Genomic DNA, 22,879 nt, shown 5'->3' with positions numbered 1-22,879 from the left:
CCAGTGAATGGCTTTTGCATACCTTTTGAAAGGAAACATTAGTGGTGTCACTCAGTGTTTCACTGAGCCTCACTCTTCCTTAGTATAAGCCTTTTGTGAAGTATTGAGCAATGCTGTGTTTTCTTCTCATGGAAAAATCAAGTATTTCTGTAAGCACAGTTGAGTTCCTTGTTGTCTAGATTACATGTATATTTATACACCACTCTCATGGTTTAGCCCTGGCAGGCAGCTAAGTCCCACCCAGCCACTCACTCACTTCCCCACCTCGGCATGGGGAGAAAGAAGAGTAAAAGTGAGAAAACTCATGGATTGAGAGAGTTTCAAAGTAGAGCAAAAGTCATGTGTGCAAGCAAAGCAAAACAAGGAGTTCATTCAAATGGGAATGCAGGTGTTCAGTCACCTTCAGGAAAACAGGGTTCCATCACATGTAATGGTGACTTGGGCAGAAACACTTAAACTCCAAACCCTTCATCCCTCTTCCCCCGGCTCTATATGTTGAGCATGACACCATACAGTGTGGATGGCTGCTTTGGTCAGTTCAGGTCAGCTGTCATGGCCGTCCCCCCCCCTCCAGCTCATTGTGTTCCCCCTGTACTTCTTGCAAGTGGACTGAAAAATAAATCAAAAGTTACCATCAGGCAAAGCTCTTACATCCCAAGATGATTATTCCTCTATTCCCAAGACAGAACATTTCCTGTAAAGCCTTTGACAGAATGTTGTTCCTCTGAAATACACAGCAGAATTTTATTGAAAACTGAATTTCCTGCATTATCTAAAATATCCTTCTAAACAGTTTCTCTGGTTTCCATAAGAATTTGCAAGGTCTGGTAAGACTTGCCATTTTCTCTGGTAACTACCTGGACACTCCTACCCATGTAGTGCTTACCTGACTGTCTAATTATCAGCTGTGTTTTAGTTTTTACCAATTTGCCAAACATGTGAGTCAGATTTATTGGTCTGTGTTTCTCTTACTTCCTGCAACCTCTTTCTCTATAAAATTTTACAGAATTTTATTAGAATGTGTTACTAGAATTCAACCTAGTTAGATTCTTAGGGAGTTTGTATTTTAATTTTCTTAGAAAAACACCCAGTTTTGGTGAAAGAAAAAAAATAGGTAAATGAAAAGATGTTTATAGAAAGCTATCAGGTCATCTTCCATTTGCCCACTGGAACAGGTGTTTTGAAAGTAATTTTATTTTTTTTCAGAGAGAAAAAAGTGTCATGGCCCAGGTGGCATGTAGGCATCACATAATAATCTCAAACACCAGGAAACTTTGAGAACCAAATCTCCTACACAAGTAATTTGCTTTACCATCTTTCTGATTCCCTGAAGCATGTGTGATGCTATGGCCTTGCACAGGTTACTTCTGCTCTTTGTTGACAAGAGGGCTTAACACTTTTGAAATGCAAAGCTGAAGTTGAAATGCCAATGCATTTCGACTCAGGGGCTTTTTGACTGGGTCATGAGCTGCATTATGTTTTGCTGGAGATACTGATGTTAAACTCTTTGCAAATCTTTCTGAGCTGAAGCAGCCTCTAGAGTTTTTGGGAGAAGTTCTGCCAAAGGTAGAAATTCATACCACAGTTTCCACTCCCTAGTGAAATCGGCATGGCGCGGGGTTTGGTTTGCCGTGGTTGTATCAGCCCTATTTACACGGTTTTCTAGCCTTCCTCTCTCACTCTGCCCTGAATCACATTTGTTTGCTGCTTATGAACGTATGTGGGTAGGTATTCAAGAAAGGAAATTATTCTCCTCCTAGTAAGTACAGATTTTTCTGAAAATGTGGTTTGCCTCTGTAGCACATCCCCTGCTGCCATCTGCCATCACTTGGTAGCTGTTGAGACTCTCTATTGTTGAAGGAACAGAGTTGGATAATTACCTCTTCTTTATGACAGTAATAGAGGAATGAAGAAACTAAGTTGCAAGCACTGCTTCTAACAGACAATAATGACTAAATTAATTTGAATTCAAAATAAATATTATCTGGTAGGGGTGAACATGCAGAGGCTAGTTCCTCAAGGGAAGGAGCTGGAACTCCGCTTTAAAAGCCTCAAATTCTCTTGTGAAAGAACAGCTCTGACTTAAAATTTCTCAGTTCATATGCAGTAGTATGTGAGATCATGTTTATTTCCTGTATTTAGCTTGGTACAGCCACCTGTCAAATTATGAAGCAGACATCAAGTAGCTGTTATTTGCTTTGAAAGCTTGTGAATGTCATCTGGATAAAAAATGGATTATCAAGTTCTGAGAATTGTCTGAAAAAATATTTTGTTAACAAAATGGGTAAATTGCCTGTGTAAACTTGCAACTCAGAGATTATGAGTAGCTTGAACGATGGTACTGTCTATTGATGCAGGGGATACAGCTCAGTTCTAGTAGTATTCTGGGCACGAGAACTTCTAGGAAAAACAGGAAATCCTGCAACAAGTTAGAGTAAGGAGACATTTATTATGCCATGCAGGACTTTTATGTTTTCATTTCTAAATATTTTTTTTCTTTAATTACACAGCATTTTTGTCTGTGTTTACCCAAGTCTGGTTGGCACTCCTGCAAAGTAAGTGTCTATCTCTAGAATAACTTTTTTTCCTTCTTAGAACTCTGTAGTATTTTTAAAAGAGAGAGAAGCAGAAAGAGAAATATGAGGGAACTGGTTAGTGTATGAATAGTGTAACTGAAGCTGCATTTTGTGTACAAATATACAACCTGGAAAAGTATATCTTTACTTTTAAAAGTAATGTAAGATTTTCAGGTAATTACATATCTTGTGATACATTGTTGCAAATTCATGTGGCTCTATCATCCATGCAATATTCCAATTTGAAATGCAAATGAATACATGATAGTACAAAGAGCTGTTTGAAATTAAGGAATCATGGCTTTTTTGTAAATTTATTGGAAAAATTTTCTATTGGTCACAGTTGTAGATTGTGACATTTGGCTGCACATGGGAATAAGGGATACATTCAGGAAAGCATGGACAAAACTGTTCAACCATTGCAAAGCTTTTGCTGAAAATTCTGAATCTAGAACTTGTAATTCTATGGTCTGGATTTCAGTGTGGCTGCTTGAACACACACATTTAAACACAGCTAAAATAATTGCATGAAGTCTTGAGCTGTTGTTTGTGGCTACACATTTTGAGGTTTGGGCCTGGATGGGTACAGAATAGACAATGACATTAGTTGGTTGCTTCCTATTTTTGTCTTGCTGCTGTAAATCCAGTGAGTAAACCAACTGGATCTGTATTTTTGCAGTGCTTATGTCTGCCCAATTTAAGGCTTTGGTAGGCTGACATCCTCTGGGTAGAAGATGTTGAAATATAAGATACTCTTGGGGGGGGGAAGGGAAATATTAATGCATTTTCTATTAAGCTAAATATAGATGTACTGCTAACTGTGCAGTGGAAGGATGGCAGCACTTTAAGTAGCACATTTTTAACCATTAAAATAATTCCTGGCAGCTTCTGGATGATTTAAGCATTGTCTTTTTTGAGTCTACTTAAGGTGTTGATGTAAGAGTGAACAAGAGCTGATATGCAGATACTTTATTTGGTGGATCAATGACTTGACATTGCACAATATAATTGCACAGTGTACAAGGCGCTCCATTTTCAAATTTTTATTCTTAGAATGGTCCTTCCAAGCAATTGCCTTCCTCTATCCATTGTTGATAGCTTTATCCCATTGTTTCAGCACTCAAGAGGCCAAACCTCTAGGCACAGCTGCATTGTGCAGATAGAAATACCATGGATGTTTTACATCTGGGAAACATTGTTTAATAAAAGTGCAACTGCCATTGGCATTGTTCTTACAGAACCTGAAACTGGAAGGTGGTGTCTGTCTTCACATCCAAAAGTGCATGAGGAGTGGAAAACAATGAGATTATGCCTACCTGTAAGGAAAACCAGAGAAAATTATCATCTGAGAGGCATCTAAAAGGATTTGGCTCCCACTGATTTGCAACCTGTGCACTTTTAAGTATGGATCACATCAAGTATCGATACCCTAAGAGTGAAGCAGTCAGCCTTACTTTATGACCCTGTTGTGCAACACTGAGAGCCCTTCAGTCCCTGTCTACATGCTCAAAGATGTGCATGCTCAAAAAAGTGCTTTCTACAACAGGGCTAAATTGCTTTGTGCCTTGCAAATGTGACCCTGTAGTCATCTGGAAGTCTCAGCTGAGTTTAGAACTTATAATTGAACCCCTTTTTCATCTTCCATGGGCATCAGGAGGTGTCCTGGTGTATTAAGTGTTAATTAGTGTGCAATAGTAGCAGTAAATTCAGGAAAGGGAACTGGCCCACGTTCTTCGGTGTTGCTGACTGCCCATACTGAAATATAAAGTTTTCCTGTCAAATGGAGGATGGATATCTCAGTGCTCCTTTCATTCTTGTAAACTTTCCTTGGTGTGTAAATTTAAATGTGTGAAGCTGTGCATATACTTGCGGCCAAAGTGGCTGATGTTCATGCTGAACTCAGTGATGACATTTTCCTCATGATTGTCTGGAACCAACTGTATTTTTATTGCCTCTGAACCTTTGGCAGAAACCAACTTCAAATCAGAACTCTTTCCTTGCATTTATATCAATAAGGTAGTTGTGGTGTCTTAAGGCACTTGAACCAGAGCTGGCCAAGGGTGGGATTTCTTTTAATAAGAAATTATGATTTGTTGGGTTTTTTGGTGTTTGTTTGTTTTTTTTTTTTTTTTTTTTCCTTGCGGATCATATGACTCCAAAACTGCCAGATTTTTTCCAAAAGACATGTATTGTGAATTAAATGTTTTTCTAATTTCCCACCCCCAGCTGTTCCAGTCTGCAGTTTAGATGATGTTGACAGAATCCTATTTGGAATCATGGAGCAGGGACCTTGTTTCCAGCTGGGCTCTGAGCTGATGCTAGGTTTCCTGATGGAAAGTCAAAAAGTTAAGATTTTCAGTTTCTAGCTGAAACAAGTTCTTTGGGACTGAGTCTGTGTGTGCTGCAGAAGTTTGAGCTCTTTATTTTTATATTTGTTCTTGAGGAAGAGGTTTATTTAAAAAAAAAAAAAAAAAAAAAATCCCAGATGGCTGGAATAGAGTATCTTTATTGGGTGAAGTGTCACTAGTTCAGGAGATAAATGCACATTAATATTTATCACTCACTGTGTGCTGTCAGAGATTATTATATGAAAAATTACATTTGCTTTGATATTTCATCTACTGTGATCTGAATAGAAAGTGTTGTATAAAAAAATTCCCAAACATAGCTATTCGAGAAGAATTGGGAGTGTAATAACAGTTTGGAGTACAATATATGCCTAAAGAGATGTTAGAACTATCCCCAAAAGAACAAATTTCAGAAAATGCAACACTGAAGTTACATTTAAAAAAAATTCCACTGCAAAGTAATAAAAACTTCAAATAAGACACCTAAACACTTAAATCTGCTGCTTATGTGAAGCTATGCAGCATATGTATGATTGTGATGATGGAATTACACTGTTGGAATAGTAAACAGTCTTTAATTTAAAAGTCTTTAGTTTAAAAGTTCCATTTTTCCTTCTCTATTCTCCCTTTTCTGATAACATTACAGCATTTAAATGGATACTGACCCACTGAACTTACCAGCTTTGCATAGAGAAGCATAGTACAGTTTATTTTTAAAAAATCAAGATAAATTGTTAGCAGTATTTTTCACTTTCTTAGCGATTCAAACAATTCTTTGTTATGCCCCATAAAGAGATCAGAATGATAGAAAAAAAAACAGTGTGGAGTGAAAATGCACCTTGCAAGCCATATAATATGATATGATGTCATATCATATCAATCATATACGATAATATATCAATCATATCATATCATATCATATCATATCATATCATATCATATCATCCTTTGTAATAGCCTAAGGCTCATGGCCATGTAAGAACTAATATATGTGATTTTTAAGTGACAAGTTGCATTCAGTTATTCCATGTCCCATTAGCACATCCTGGTGGTAGAAGCTCTCAGAAAGTTCCAGGTATACAAAAAAATTCTGCCGTACTCTTGTTGTTTTAGGGAAGAGGGTAGCAAAAAAGATTGGAGGACTACCTGTCTGGCAATGAATGTATAAGAATTTTTCATTGCTGTTGGAAACAATGTGGGTAGCATGCTTCAACTTTGTGTACAGTCATGGTGTCAAGAGGTACACGGGTGTGTTGGAGGCAGCAGTCCAATTAGAACACGTCCAAATAGCTTTACTGAGGTTACGTGCCTGTGGCTGGGGGGGACATGCCATTACTAATCCAGCTCTTGGCTGGATTACCTTTGAAAAATAAGAAATTGATTCCTCTTCCACGTCTGAAAAGCTTTTGGCCCTCTCGAGTCCAGTTTAATGTTGCAGCTGGGCTGAAGAGAAAGAGGGTAATGAAGCCTTCACATCCTGTCTGACTTCCTGCAGGCTTGATCAGAGGGGAGGAAGCCCTTTGCCAGGAGCTTTCTGGAGGGGTAGAGAGGCTGGAGCAACCTCCCCAGGTTTCTGGGGTGTGCTGGGGTACATTTCTAGAGCTACATGCCAGGTTTTGGTCCCACTGGGTACCATTAGAAGTGACACCTGCAGTGACGCCTGAAAGCAAGCCCATTTTTCTCAGTTCTTCTGCCCAGTTCTGAGACAAATGTTCTCTCTCATGTCTATCCTCCATTGTTTTCAGAAGTTGTTGGTGGAGTGAAATCAGAACCCAGTGCTCAAGCTCCAAACCAAGGTGTTTTGCCATAAGATTTTTTTTTTTTTTTGGTAGTCTTGATAGACATACAGAAGCCTAAACATTTAGGACAGAAACGAAGGAATTGATGCTGTGAATTCTGGTATTGGCTGTGGCAATGTTCTCTTGCATGTCTGTTCTGTCCACGCAGCTTTCTGAACAATATATATCTCCTTCTCTGTGGGGTGTTCAGCTTCCATTCATGTCCCCAAGGATTTTTGCATTAGGGCAACTGAGCAGCTGAGGTATGTTTTAGCAAAGGAATTGTAACATTGCGAGTGAATTAGAATAAAAAAATCCAAGGAGGAAAAAAATCTTTCTTCCTCACTGTGAGAAGCTCTGCTTTATTTCAGTTGTCTCTTTTCTCTCCATCTCAGTTCTGTACACATATGGTTAATTATTCCTTTGTGCCATTTAGAACCAAATTTCCAGTAGAAAGAGAAAAATGTAAGTAAAAACATAGTTAAGTGGATTTACCCAAACCCCACTATGAATTGAAACTCATCCCTTTTCCAAATCTGTCACTTCTTCTTCCTCGATATAAATTACACGTTCAGTAATTCACTCATTTTAGCACTCCCGTTTCTCCCAACTTGTTGATGTGGCTCCAAACTTTTGAAATCTGGGTCATAATATTTCTTATTTCTCTCCAAATACTTGTAGTTTCTAGTTTCTGCTGGCACAGATGAATGCAGTGCAAGCAAAGTGCTCCTGCTCAGTAGAACCTGATGGTGGTCCTGTCCCACTGATGGCCTTGGAGGGAGTAGCCCTTGAGGAATGCTCTGACCTGCTCTGTACATACTTAGCTCCTTCCAGCTATGTGTTTATGTTTACCAGTGCACTGAGGTGCTATTTATTATCCTGTGTTAATAGTCCTTTAATTTTTTTCCTAGCTTTATGCGGGAGATCTTTTTTCATTCAACATTTCAGCATTTGAAGAAATACATTTTTGGCATTTCTACAATTCTTAAAAGGGTGACAGCTCTAAAAGGTCTTTTTAAGAGAAAGGGTTTGTTCAGTTTAAGTTCGAAGATGTTGGTTTTCAAGCTTGTAAGAAGGGAAATCTAAAACTGAGGTATATTTTGGAGTGATACAGAAATACTGAAAGATAGAGCTAACAGTTTGGGAATTGAATCCACATTGACTAATTGCATCGCATTGTTTTCTCCTATGGATGCTGACTCAGACCATTCTATCAAAAGGTTTCAAATCCACATGAAAAATTCCTTGCTTGATATCTATTAACTCCCAAGCACTGAGAAGCATTTGTGACTTAGAGATTCAGAAATCACCAGTCTGTCTTTGAAATGTGTACATTTGGACACACTTTTAAAGTCCAGAAATTTTGTGTTGTCAAACTTTGAGATAGGTTACTTTTTTTTTTTTTTAATGTTGTGTTTAGTTGTATTCTGAGGGTGTAGTGCTTGTAATACTATGAGCACGGGATTTGTTAATGAAGAAGCGAAGCATCAGATATTGAAACTTGCAAAAGAATTGTAAAATACAGCAGTCCTTGGACTACTTTACATATGACATCACATTGAAATAATTGTTTAATAGTATTTAGTTTGTCATACATTCATTCTTCTAAAACTTTTGAAAACATTACCTATTTTATTGTTTCAGCTTTTATAGTGCTTAGAAGTTGTTTTCCTAAGACAGGACACCAGTCTAGCTTCTGCAGAAGAAGAAGAAAAAATGGCCCAAAGATTTTAATATCCAGTCTTTTTGATGTAATGCTCTGCCACCCAGGTTGCCTCCTTTTCGTGTAAATTCTGGTGACAAGTGAATAGATCATACAAAGCATGTATCTAGTGAATGTATACTCCTTTTCAGATTGCAGAAAATTCATACATGGGCTCATTCTTACCATTTTAATTTTTTTTTTAAAATATTTGCTATATTTCAAAAAAGAAAAGGAAAGTATATTACAGACATTTGGCATTCAAAATCTGCACTCAGGATAGTGTTATGACAAAAATTTAGAATCTGATGGAGGGAGATAGTCTATTACTTTCTAAAATTGTTGAATCAAGCTTATCTCATTCTTTACTTTATAAAGTACTCTTTAGGCCATTGATGACATGCTTGAACTATAAAAATTCTAAAATTGAAATCTGGTTTATTGACTAGATACAGAATGTGAACCATCATCTACTTTCATAACAGACACTTGCAGAATAAATATGAACAAAACAGGCTGCATGTAGACTGAGCATCTCCTAGGTATATCCTGCTAGTTCTGCCCTCCATAGCTTTGGCTTTATTTACAGCCTTTGATAAGAATTTCAGCAGTGCTGTTTTCTGATCTGTAAATTAATAAATGACCCTCAAATGCATGAAACAAGTGGTATAAAACCTAGGTATAAAATCCTTTGGAAGTAGAACTGTTATTACAGATAGGTCAGGTAGGATGATATTTAATGTTTGACTTTTATCAACAACTCAGTTTTGTCTTCAAGATTCATATTTCCTGAAGTACTGATGGTTTACTTTGTTTGTTCATGCCTTGCAAGTTTGGCTGTGATTAAGCCGAGTATTTCCTAGAGGATTTATAAGGCATTTCTAAGTTTTCATCAAATACTTTCTATTGGCTTTTGAATAGACATCCAGTAAATCACAGAGGAGCTATGACCAAATGTGTCAGGCAGATGGTTCTTCAGTGTATACTGAAAATTATGTTTAAAACTACTGAAGGAAGGAAAGAAGACAGTCGGTACAAAGCAAAGCAGTCTGTTAAAGATTGTCTATACTCCTGAGCCAAACTGAGGTTTGTCTTGTTATGCCCCTTGCCATGTAATAGTTTTGTAAAGAGTAATAAGATTATCAGGCTTTTATTTTCTCAAGAGTAAAAGTATCATTCATGTTTTGTCTAAGTACCAGGTAACCTGTTGGCAAGCATTGTGATATTATTCTTGTTGTTGTAAAATTGCTCTCTGGAGACTTAAAAAACTTTTTTCTTTAATTTAAAAAAACAAAAAAAAAAAGGAAAAAATTGCAATAGCAGTCATTGTGGTTTGTGATTAAAGAGTACTCAAAGAAACTATAATTAAAGTGTGATTTTTGCTATAATGTTGACCACAGGGGACAATCATGATAAATGTGGAACTGACTGGTAGAAATATCCTTGGTCAGGATATTCTTATGGTTTTATACTGAAAATCTTTAAGCAATGTTCAGATATTCACCTACTGTATGTATGTATATTTTGTCTTTTAGGGCATACAGGACGATTATTGAAATCTCTGTGTTTCACCAGTCTATCATTTCTGCTGCTGCACATCATCTTTCAGATTACAATAAACAGTCTTGAAGCTGCAAAAACTATTGAACCTGGTTTTAACTGTGAGTAAAACGTTTTAGTTTTTATTAGCTTTTTAATGTCCAAATGCTTCAGTGGTTTGAAAGGTGAAGGGTTGATAAGAAACTTAGCTTTGTGAGCCTGTGAGTTTGCAGCTTGCTCTTGTTTTCCAGCTTTTTTCCTTAAAAATTACTGGTAGTAAGGCAGGAAGACTAGAAGGGTTTAAGAAACAAAAGCAATTTATATATAACTATTATATATATGTATGTGTGTGTGTGTACTATTTCTTTCCCACCAGAGATGAATTTTCTTTGAGTTTACCACTGACTTGTAACATCTTCATCTTTTAGGCTTTCTTAAAATCACCTCAGAACCTGAGGAAACTACTCATTTGTGTCATTAGATCATAATTCAGTGAATTGAGAGTAAAATGAAATTAAGTAACAAACCTCCCTCTATCCATGTATTCTTTCCCTCTGGTATAACTCTGTTTAGTTTTTCATTTAATTTAACTTTAAATATTGATTCCGAAACTTATACTTCTAAAGAGTATTTGTCTCTTTCTTGTCTGTGTTGTATGCGAGGAAGGATTTTCAATTTTTCATTTATGTGTAAGCTCTACTTAAAATATATTGCAAGATATTTTGTATCTTCCTCTATCAGGAAATGTTGTTCAATAATTCAGAAAGCAAACATTCTTTATTGTGCAGAAGTTAATTAAAATATCTATCTAGTGATTTAGATATGTAACCTCCAGGTAGAAACTATTTGTACTTGTCTTACTGTGCTTACATTTAACATTTAAGCCTGTCAACTTACCTTTGATAAATGTCCATTTAATTTATCACAAGGTTGTGTAACTGCCACTTGAGTAAACAGTTGTACTACAAGACAAGAAACCTTATGTGATGTAAAGGATTTGGCTTAAATAACCAAATCCTAAGGAAGCTTGAAGTGAGCATTGCCATTTCACCTTTAGCTTAAACCATTCCCTAAAATAAAAGGCATAAATGTGTTCATGAAATACCAGTTTCATCAGGAATATCTTGGGCTCTTTTGGTTCAAGTCAGGCCTTCAGAATCTAAAAATATCCATTTTTTAAAAATTTTTTTTTTAAATGTATATCATTCACTGAGTGAGCTGAATTAATTGTTTTCCATATGTGTTTAACATTCTTATGACTATAAAGGCATAATTTTTACTTAGATAGGAGTAATTGCATTATCTAGACACCATTTGTATGAGTAGAGAATTCCAAGTAAGAGTTGCAACCACTGTCTTTTTCCTCCTTTTATGGTGGGAACCACGGACTGCTGTGGGAATTAAAATAATTATTTCATCCTGAAGAGTCCACTCTTCAGGATGAAATGTACCTTTTTTTTTTTTTTTTTTTTTACTGTTTATTCACATTGTCAAGTCTAGCAGCGCCTCTTTCAGCTGTCATTAGTAACAATCTCCTTACTTGGGGCCTCACAGGACAGTGGGTATCCCTGTACAAGAGCATTAAATATTATCAGATTGCTCTCTGACACCAAGGCCACTCGACAGGACATTCCCACACACTCACCATTAAGCTCTTTTTGTCTCCTGAGTGCAAAGAGTGATTTGGAGTTGCCTGTTGGAAATGTTATTTCTCCCAGAGGAGCACCCAAAATCTGCCCGAGTTGTTTGGGAAAGAAGTTGCTTTACCAAAGTTGTTCGAAGAGTTTTTAAACAGTTTAGCAACATGAAATATTCAGCTGCTGAATTTCAGCATCTGAATATGGAGTAAATTGTCACCATTTTGTTTACTGCTATGGTTAGAGTCAGTGAGATCCAGGTGAAGCCAATAAAAAGGGCAATCTGATACTGGCATTGCTGGACTCCCCAGGTGCTGAAGGAGATGTTAAAGACTGTTGTGAATATAGGGGCTAGAAAAGACCAAAGTGTTTCCTAGGTCAGGGAATAAGGTGACTTACTATCATTTAATAACACCAGAATTTAGATGTTACTGTGTGGGAGAGGAGAAGACAGAATTCCCGCTCCAGAAAGCACCTTGAGAGCACTTCTGCTTGTAACAATGCGGTGACACAGCCCCTCTGGTTTCCTGTTCCCCAGCCACATGAAGAGTACTGTACAAAACTGACTGCAGATGTGGGCTAAGCCATAGCTGGAGAAATGACAGCTCTTCGCCCATGGCGTCTGCGCAGTGTTATAATCTCTGCATTTTAGACTTGCTGTTAATGTTTATCCAACTCTTTTTGCTCAATAAGAAGTTCAGCAGTGTAGACTGGAAGATTGATGTGTTATATTTCTCTATCCAGACCCAGATCCAGTATTAATAAAACATTTTTTACAGCTACAGTCTTTTCTGATGCTTATCATTAGGAAATTTTTCTTCCATTAGTCAAAATATCCTGTCTTCATCCTTCAACCTGATGTAGAAATAAAGAAAAACTTTCCATTAGTCTTTATGGTTACCCATTTTGTATTTGAAGGCTGCAGTCATTTGTTGTATGTACCCTTTTCTCTCATTCTCTTCTATTTACACAACCTCAGCCCCTTCAAACTTACTTCATGCATCATGTTTTCCAGGAAGGAGATTATTCTTATTGTTGTTGGTCTACTTCTGTTTTCTCAAAGTTTTTCAGGTATTTCTTGAAGCTGAGTGTCCAAAGCTAGGCACTATTTCAGCTGAGAATTTAGTAGCATATACTGAAATACAACAATTACCCAAGTGTCTGCAAGTCATACTCCTTATTTATGAATTACTCTAAGGTACTTTTTTCCAGTGGTCTCACACTTTTTATTTGTGATTCACTAAAACCCACAAATCCTTTTCTTCAAAATAGACCTTGTTTTTTTCAATCCCATATTTATGTAGGTGAGTATTTTTACAGTATAGTGGAAGTTGATATTTGCCCTTTTTTTTTTTTTTTTTTTTTTCCAGAAAGTTTAGCCAAGACTGTTCTCTCTCCTTGTTTGGTAGTGGCTTCTCTTATAGGGGCCTTCTGCAATAACACCTTTAAGGGGCTTTGGATAAATAGATTTTTGCATTTTCCATTAAATTTAATATTTATCTTGATTTTGATGGAACTGTAGTATGTCTCCAAGTTTAAGTAAACTAAACCATGAAAGGAGCTAGTGGATGGTATGGCAGCTCCCTTCTTAATTATCTTCCAAAGGTCATGGGAGTCTGGGGAGGTCCTCCCATGACCTTTGGAAGCCAGACAGTGTTATTCCAGTTTACAAAAAGGGCATGAAGGAAGATCCAGGAATCTACAGACCTCTTATCCTACCTCAGTTCCTAGAAAAAGTATGAAAAAGTTTATATTAGGTACTACTTAAAGGCATTTAAAGGACAATGCAGTCATCAAGCACAGTCAGCACAGGTTCATGAAGGGAAACGCCTGTTGACCGAATTTGATATCCTTCTATATGGTAAAGTCAACTGTCCAGTGGATGAAGGGAAGGTGGTGGATGTATTTTTCCTGGATTTTAGTAAAGGTTTTGATACTGTCCTCCTGGAAAAATTGTTCAGTAGGTTCAAGATGTGCTTGGTTGATGAACTGGCTGAAGGTCAGGGCTTAAAGGGTTGTGGTGAATGGGGCCACAGGACCCTCAGGGCTCAGTTCTGTTTTCAATGTATTTATCACCAATCTGGATGCAGGAGTTGAATGCACCATTAGGAAGTTTGATACCGAAAATAATCAAAGTGAGAGGGGTTTTCTGGGACAAGATGCCTTGCAGAGGCCCTTGGGTAGTTAATCTAACTGCTGGCAACTTCGGAAATAGGTGAGAGGGCAGGATAACATTGTCGGCAAATTCTGTAGTTTAGTCTGTCTCAATATTTTCAAATGTCAATTTTCTGAATCAAAAGATCATTTTCTGGTTTTAGTTTTTTACTTTTTATTTTCACACTGCTGTATTAAAGCCTATGATAATATTTTCATTTTGGTAACAGAAACACTTGAAAAATGTTTAAATTAGAGGTGTGATAAAGACTATGACCTCTTAAACCTTATACAGTTATAGTTTCATTTTGGAAGTGAAGAACAACCATCCTTTTATCTTTTATATCTAGAAGTAGTTTTATCTGGGCCATCTGCAAACACAAACAAGACATATAGGATTTCGGGTCCATTTCAAAATATTCTGCTTGTATCCTGGGCTTATGTAATTCAAAATCAGTTTAGGATAATTCCTGGAATGTTGAACTTCTTTGGTTTGTTAACTTTTTCATCCACTTTCTCTTTTAGAGTTCACACACCTTCTCTTTCAGGATGGCTACTGAATGCTACAGCATTTTCTAAATTATGTTGGTTTGTGGATAGAGGTGTTTAAAATGTTTGGCCAAAAGAAGGCTCTTGTTTCTTAAGAGCCTTATGACTATTGCCTAGCAGTAATAAAAATTTGCTGTTAGTAGTCTTTATTTAGCCTAATGAAAGATTTCTGGTTAGCCACAACTTCAGTGTGTGGAACTAACATTGACTATCTCCCAGATAAAGAAAGGGAAAAAAAATTAATACCCAAAGGGTGAGCTGGGCTAATTTTAAGCCATAAAGAGCTACATAATTAGTCTTGTTTCACTGGTATCTCCATATTATAGACAGTATGATTTTGAAATATTACAGTATTCATGCAGTAGTCGAATTTCATTATTAAGTTAGTTTTCTGATGGAATAAAATTCTGATTATTAGATTAGGTAACATCTCTTTGAGTAGAAAATCCATTAGGCAGGCAATTGAAGATTAGATCACAAGGTAATAGTTGCATTCTCCAGTATGCACAGTATGGTTCTTTCCCAGGACTAGTTTTAAACATCTTTAAAAATGGCAATACTACTAGCAGGAATGTTTTCCACAATGTTAATTTTAAACTTTACTTCCAATAAATCAGTGCAATTATTCCTCATCATAATACTCTGTAAGTATATACACTGTAAGTGTATCTTCTTGTGTTTAGTCAGCCTTTAAAATAAGTCTGGTTTCTTTTTCTCCTAATTGTAGAGGTGTACATCCATTTGTTATTTTCTGCTCCTCTATCATCTTTTGGTCCTGACATCTATGAATGAATCTACTGAAACGCTTATTCTTCCAGAACAGTATTTTTGTTCATGAGAAATGCAACTTGGAATACTTCAACTACTCACTAAGTTTGTAGTCAATTTTTGTAAGAATACAAAAAAGAGCATGTAAGGTATTTCTGGATATTTTTTCTTATATATCACATAAAAGAACTGATGGAAATTAAATAGATACCTAGACATCCTTCTACAGACTTTCTATGAATCTTTGTTTATTGTGCCTGCTTGGAGTACTTTATCTGCAAAACGGCTGTATGTAGAAAAGGGAGAATAAATTCAAAGCACCAAGTTGCCTAGATAGCTTCTCTGTTAGATCATGGGAACTAAAATCAGATAATTCTCTGTCCCTGGTATGCCATGGTGAATGTCAAACAAATGCATGCCACCATTGATGAATCATAATAACTTTCTGCTTTAGATAAATTTTGAAATTATTTCTTGGCTTGAAAAACCATCTTGTGTTTGCATTACTACCAGCATGCCCCTGAGGTATTTTGTTATATTAAGAAGCAGCAATACCCAGTACAAATAAATTATGTTTCACCATTTATTGAAAGCTCAGGCTCAGGACTGAAGCTGACTTTTCATAGGAATGAATAATTACTCTTTCCTGTATACCTGGTGAGATTTCATGCCTTTTATACCCTCCTGAGTATACTTTTAAGGTTGTGCTGGTTGTGCTTTGGTAAAGGTTGTTGTTTATTGTTAGATTAATTACCACCCTGGAAATAAAGATGCTGCTTTTGTTTATAAAGGGAAAAAGAAAAGTTTAAAAGATTTCATACAGAGTTACATATTTCTATTTCAAAGGTAGAGGGCAGATGTATTCCAGTTCTTCAAATACCATGACTTCCTGGCCTAACTCCTGCCTGGAGTCTGAGTGTATCTCATGGCCCATTGTTGGCTGTTTTGACACATCATTTCATGGGAGACTGCCTTGAAAACACATATTTTGAAAATATTGGAAATTTGAAGTACTATTTTATGAGAAAACGATTCTGATAATTTCCTGGCTATTAGTTTTCTTGATAATTTTGACAATTTTAATTTCAAAAATATTGCTTCATAATAAATGAAATCAATCTAAATGCCATTAAGAAAACTAGTAAGTTTACTGTAATAAGCTTCAGAGCAAAAGTCACAGCATAGTAAGCATTTTTGTGCTGAAAAAGTCATTATGTCCTCTCCAGTGGTTTTGGTTACCAAATAAAAGCTAACAGTTATCTTCACTAAAGAGTGCTCAAGCACTTACACCCCAGGCAAAACAGCTCATTCTTCCCTAACAAACATGTCCATATCTCAACTAGGCAAATTCTTAAGGTTCTTTCCAAACAACTGGATCAACTGCAAAATTGAGATCTTCAGACACCTAAATTGTTTGTGCATCATACTTTCTTTTTTGCTTAGTGAAATCTATATTTCGACATTTTTCCGATAGAAGCGGGCCTTGCCTTGCAGAGCATCTACATTTTAATAGTATTTTTGTGTGTCAGCTCAAAGGTTATAATCATCATAATTATAAGTGCCTTTAAACATCTAAGAAACAGTTAATTCTGTTATCACAGAAGTCATCAGATTGTACTTGTGTTGTTTCTGTATAAGCAGCAAGAGAATAAGGTTCAGAAATGTACTCGTATTTATCCAGTACAGCAAAACTTTTATAGGATGAAACAACCAGCTGTAGCACTGCAGAAGAATCAGAGTAACCTTTCCTTGAGAGGATATATATTTTAAACTCGATGTTGTCTGAGCCTGTGATGTCTATGACAGCCAATATAGTACAAATTTAGTCCAGACTTTTAGCTAGACAAGTTCCAGAGTGGTGAGTGTTGCCTCAGTGGGAAAAACAAATTTTAGACCAATATTTTAATAGGAGAGACTATACAGGTTCTTCATGCTGTCCAGCAGGACTGATAATATTAAATTCTATAATATAAAAGTCTATTTTTAATGGAATTTAGATGCTTAAAAATTTTTGGAGTCCTGAATTACAGTAGTTATTAACTGTTAACTCAGTACAGCCAGTCAGTTACCTGGAAAGTCTATTTGTTCACGTTTTATGAAAGATGAGTGTTATGATTTAACCCCAGATGGCAACTAAGCCAACCAACCCCACAGCTGCTTTCTCCTCCTACCTCCCAGTGGGATGGGGAGGAGAATCAGGAAAAAAAAGTAAGGAAAAGCTCAAAGCTCATGGGTTTAGGTGAGAACAGTTTAATAATTTTAATAATTTAAAGAAAGTAAACTACTGTTTCTACTGCTGCGTCTACTAATTTTACCAAAAAAAAAAAAAAAAAAAAAAAAAAAAAAAAAAAAAAAAAAGGAAAAGAGAGAAAATTAAGCTCAAGACACACAAGTGACACACACGAAATGGAATTGCTTATCATCCACTGACCAGTGCTCATCCTGTCCCTGAGCAGCAGATGGTCCCTTCCAGCCAACTCCCCAGTTTATATACTAGACATGACAATCTGGGGTATGGAATATCCCTTTGGTCTGTTTGGGTCAGCTGTTCTGGCTGTGCTCCCTCCCAGCTTCTTGTGGACCTTCTCACTGGCAAAGCTTGAGACACTGAAAGGTCCTTGATTTAGGGTAAGCACTACTTAGCACCTACTAGAACATCAGTGTGTTATCAACATTATTCTCGTAACAAACCCAAACCACAGCACTCTACCAGCTACTAGGAAGAAAATTAACTCTATCCCAGCAAAACTAGGACAGTCAGTTACTTCCTGTGGTTTGACTTTACGTTATGTCCTCAGCAAAATGTGTGAAGCTTTGTTGCTTATATTACTATCAGGGTGCTAAAGCCCGAGCATATGAGAAGCTGAAAATGTTTCCAGAATGCAGGTGAATAGAATTTTATAAAAAACCAAAACTAACTGTGGAAACTTCTTTATTAAAAGTCAATATATGGATATTGTCCTTATCCAAAGCAGTTAAGACTGTCTCTTGGTGACATCTGCCCAGTGCCATGTGGATTAAAAAAAAAACAACCCTGCTTTGACTTAGCTTGTAAATTCCTCTAAGAGGAAGCTTTTCCTCTTCTGTTGTTTGTATGCCACAACCTGAGGCAGGAGTCAGCTGGGTAACTCAGGACTTATGAAGATACCACAGTTTAAGGAATAAGGTGAACAGGATTTCTTCAGAGCTTCCCTCCTATCAGCACTATGCCTGCAGAATAATGATCTACAAAGCAGCAAATGGCCATTTGTCCAGATCTCCACTGAGACAAGAAATCTCAGAATCTCTGCAGAGATTAGTAAAACTGGTGCATACATGGATTGAAGTAGAGCTGAAGCTCCTGTTAGGCCATCTCACGTGGCAAATACCTCTGAACACCTAGGAAATGACAGAAAGGCAGGAGACCTGACCATAAGGACATAATATTTCCTATCACCGTGGTTTCATCATGTATTGTTTCTTGCATAAGTGATGCACAGTATCTGAGTCAAGAAAGATAAGAATAATAAGAAGGAATTTCTGTATGGAGACATTAAGAGCTTGAGATTAAAAAGAATGCTTAGCCATAAAAACTGCAGTGAGATCCAGATGTGGTGGCACAAATATGGTCATTATATTGCATCCTAGAAAGGTGTGTGGTGGTACAGCATTACCAATGACTGTTTCTTACTCTCACTTCAATGATTCCAAGAGTCAAGAATGTTTAACATGTGGAACACATCCAACGAGAAACTTTTTAATTAGTCAAAGGTACTAGAATGCCTTTTTTGTCTCAAAAGAAACTTACAACAATAGCTTATTCTGTATATGAAAGTTAATTTTCCTTTAATTTAGTGCACATTGAACGTCATTGTTTCTTCAACACTTCCCATGCAGCTTCATGTAGCCAGGAAATTTATGACTGGGGAAACAGAAGCTTCTGTAATTGCTTCTTAGGCATGTATGATAAGTCCTGCTTAATTTCCTGCTGGGTGTTACTACTTAGCAGTTTGGAAAGTTGGTGTTCATTGTACTTACAGAGTCTTTATTTCTGGACTCACTTGCTGCCATGTGAAAACTGAGCAATGTTCTAGGGAGTCACTTTGAGGCATGTTACATAACTCCTTTGTATAATGGATGTGATTCTGCTGTAATGATGTTGGCATACTAGCTTGTGTTCAACCGTTCAAGAGAACCTGAGGTCGGAGATGATCCTTCTCACTGCCACTCACAATTTGTACTTTTGACAGTCAAAATTGTATTGAAGACCTGAGAAACTGCTGGGTGGCCCACAGGGATGGGCAGCTTCTTTCTGAAGCTGGTGGACTTTGGAAGGTACTGCCAAGGTGCACCCAAGGAAGCACCCGGTGTACCCACTGATGCTGTGATGCAAATTGGGACACCTCTTTTTAGTGTCCCAGTTGTAGCTAGGATGAATGCACGGTAGTAGAATAGAAGTGTGACCCCCACTGTCAGCTTGTTTTAGGGCTGTTTGTAGGAGAGATAGAGCAGCTGTTTTCTGTTTCCCTCCACCCTCTTAAAGGAATAAGCAGAAGTAGGAAACACAAGGAATAAGTCAAGGCCAGCTGTGAAGGAGAAGACACTCAATAAAACTTGAATGAGATGAGAACAGAATGTATGTGTGAAGGAAATAGAAGCAGAAGAGAGTAACTGCTTGTTGATTTATAGTCGGGGTTAGTGCTGTTAGTAAATTAAGGAGCAAATGTGCAGAGTAGGCTTCTACATTTTTGTAAGTAGCCACTTGCTTGCTTGTCCCCTGGTTGTACGTTTAACCTTTGTATGAAAAGCATATCAGTGTACATTTCCAAGTGCTTTGAAGTTCCAAGTTACTAGAAAGCCTGTTTTCCATATTGTGAAGAGTTCTTGAAGACCAGCAAAATCAGAAACTGGTTGCTCAGATGATTACAGTAAAAAAAAACTTGTCTACAGGGTCAGACCCTTATTCTGACCCCAGGTTATCGTGGTTCATTGGCAGAGTTTGGCTTTAGCAGAATGAGGTATGTAAGGACAGAACTACAGTGCTTTAGCAACCAGCATCTCTGGGCTGGTGTAGGGACCATGATGAAATGTTCCTTTGTTGATTATTCAAATCACTGTAATATAAATATTTTACTGGGGAGTCTTACTGGAGTATTACTCTTTGGGAGTAGGAAACTATATATTTGTGTGTCGGACACTGTTTAGACAAATACTTTCCACTGAGAATAAATATTTCACTTTATTTCTGGGGATCTGTCTCTTCTGTTTGGCTGTTTACATCGTTAAGGATTGCTCTTCATCTTGTAATCGTGTTGAATATTTTTAGAAAGCCTGATTCGTTAGTGTGATGCTGTGAGCCTTTGCATGTGCTCGTACCCACATTGCAAATTTCAGAGGGGTTGGTCCCTGGGTCAGAGGCCTTGGGCTTGATCCTTCTGCACCTCTTGGTGATTTACGTCAGCAGCTGGAAAGCAAACACCAAATCCGAGTTGAGATGATGACAGCTGCTCACCACAGCCACCCCGCCACAGCTGGACCACCAGCTGGGCATCTCAGCTGCAGGGACAGGTGAGGTGTCGTGTCTGGGGGTGGCAGCTCTGATGGGCAATCCCCGGCGTGCAGCACCCCAGTGGGTGGGCTTCCCTGGGCAGTGTGGGCTAAGCTGCTCAGGACAGAAATCAGGTCTTGAGCTGAGGTTAACCTCTGACTGAAAGGGCTGAGTTTACTGAGCCCTAAGCTGTGAGGTAAAATGCCCTGTAAAACAAAGCAAAAAGCATTGCTCAAATAGGGCTTGGATCCATCAGGAAAAATGTTTTCTTGATGGGATTGGACTTGAAATGCTTCGGTGGGCTCTCCTGCATCAGTATGTTAGAACGTAGTCCTAAACCTGGGTCAAATACAATCGGAACTTGCATGCTGTGAGTTTACTTCCAAATGGAAAGTCTGTCTTAAAATTCCCTCCAAGTTCTGCCAGATATACAAGTCTAAATCTGTAACCACACAGGATGCCAGAAAGTGCTGTACCTTACACCTTTTGCATAAACAGTGTGCAGCACATCTGTCAGTGCTTACTCTCTTAACAAAGAGCAAAAAAACCTGAAAACAACCATAACACTCACAAAGGTTGAAAAAGTATCCTTTACATCTCTGGAAGGAGAACTCTGAATTTTGAAGGGTAGACTTGATTTCCAAAGTCATAAACATATCCCTTTTGTTTCATTTCAACTCTTCCATTTTTCCTGATATCTAGGCCTGGAACATATGAATTCATATATACTGTGTTTACTGATGAATTTTTTCATACTACATTTCTTTAGGGAGTTGTTTAAAGCAATCAAGAAACTGGATTTCAGAAACGTTACAGTCATCATTTAGACTAAAACCAGAAAGATTTTCAATAGCATCAGTGAAAGGTGTAGTAAATTAAATATATTTTATGAAAAAGCTGTAATCCTATTTTTATGTGTCTAGAAATAGGGAGAGTAGAACACAGTGTCTTTCAAAGTGATTAAGAGAATGAACTTGATTTTCAGCTGTCATCAGATATCACTGAATGCACATTTTAAAACTGAAAACAAGTAAACACAGTTTTCACACTGAAGTAGTGTAAAACACTCAAAAGCATGCACTTCAGCCAGTGGCTGTCAAAAGCTTTAGCAAGTTTTGGGGTGTAGAACAGTGAATGGAAGTAGTTCCTGAAGGAAATCAAGAGTAGTGTAGTTCAGAGTACATTAGTTATTCATTAATACCTGTATAACTGTATATTTAAGTATATAGTCCTGCATTTTAAAGGACACTAGCCAGCCCCCAGTACAGAGGACACAGTGATAAGAACTGATAGCATATTATGTTCTTTTGGTCACATATCACCCTACCTAACGGCACTATGATCAAAAAATAAATGGAAAAATTGTTTTTCTTGGTGGCACACAGATTCTTTTTGGCACACAAATTTAGAGTATTGAAATGCAAAAGGATGATTTTTAGCTCATCCTTTAGAGCCAGCAGTTTGACCTTGTCATGGGATTGTGTCCGTGCGGTTTGTTGGTGATGCCACCGTTGGCTACATAGCAGGTTCCAGGAAATTCCTGCTTTTTCTAGACCCCACAAATTTGTCTGTGAATAATGTAATGTTTCATGAGAGAACTCATGTTCTTACCTTCACTGTAGACATGTCAAATACTCAAATTACATCCAGAATAGGCTCCATTGTACGGTCTAGCAAATTACCACCATTCTTAAAAATACAGTCCCTAATTTAGGTGCCAAAATGGATTTTAATCCTAAAAAACCTTATATACTCCTGGAAGGTGTGGTGGTCTAGTGGTAATTAAACACAGCTGCAGTGTGAAACGTGGAATTGCAAAGACATACTGGTGAAGTCCTATAAGCACCATCCATGGAAGAGTTAAAAAAAACACGTGGATGTGGATGGCACTTGAGATGTGGTATAGTGGTGAGCATGCTGGTAGTGCTGATGGTTGGACTTGGTAGTCTTAGAGGTCTTCCCTAACCTTACTGGTTCTATGAATCTGTGATTCTGTGATAGCCCAGACAAACATGGCAAGAATAAAAAATAATTGGAGCTGATGCTGTTGTGCTGGCAACAATTCCAGCTTTGTAAAAGTTATTGGTCTCCCAGTTCTCATTATTTCAGAGGTGAATATTTACAAATTATCCATATTCTTGACTATCTGATATTTTATGTTTGACTAAAAATAAAGTACAAGACTGGCAGAAACACTAACAATCAGTGCTGTGTGAAGGGGACAAGAGATGCCTTTTAAACTGCTATCAGATTGTGCTCAGTTTCTCTCTGTTTATATAAACGTATATATGTTTATATAAA

At 37.4% G+C, this 22,879-nt stretch overlaps 1 protein-coding gene across 2 annotated transcripts in view; it reads left to right on the top strand.

Moving 5' to 3' along the window:
- The window catches only part of PIEZO2 (piezo type mechanosensitive ion channel component 2), a 291,112-nt gene that overhangs the window by 92,119 nt on the left and 176,114 nt on the right, over positions 1-22,879 (top strand). For both annotated transcript variants that reach the window (XM_040076457.2, XM_058422237.1), the window contains exon 3: positions 9,940-10,065. In XM_040076457.2, coding sequence (XP_039932391.1) covers positions 9,940-10,065 — 126 coding nt within the window. The remainder of the gene's footprint in view (positions 1-9,939; positions 10,066-22,879) is intronic.

Source organism: Hirundo rustica, chromosome 1 (assembly GCF_015227805.2).
Source record: "Hirundo rustica isolate bHirRus1 chromosome 1, bHirRus1.pri.v3, whole genome shotgun sequence".
Lineage (NCBI taxonomy): Eukaryota > Metazoa > Chordata > Aves > Passeriformes > Hirundinidae > Hirundo > Hirundo rustica.
The sequence above is the reverse complement of the archived record's forward strand: the minus strand, read 5'-3'. Positions and strand labels throughout refer to the sequence as shown.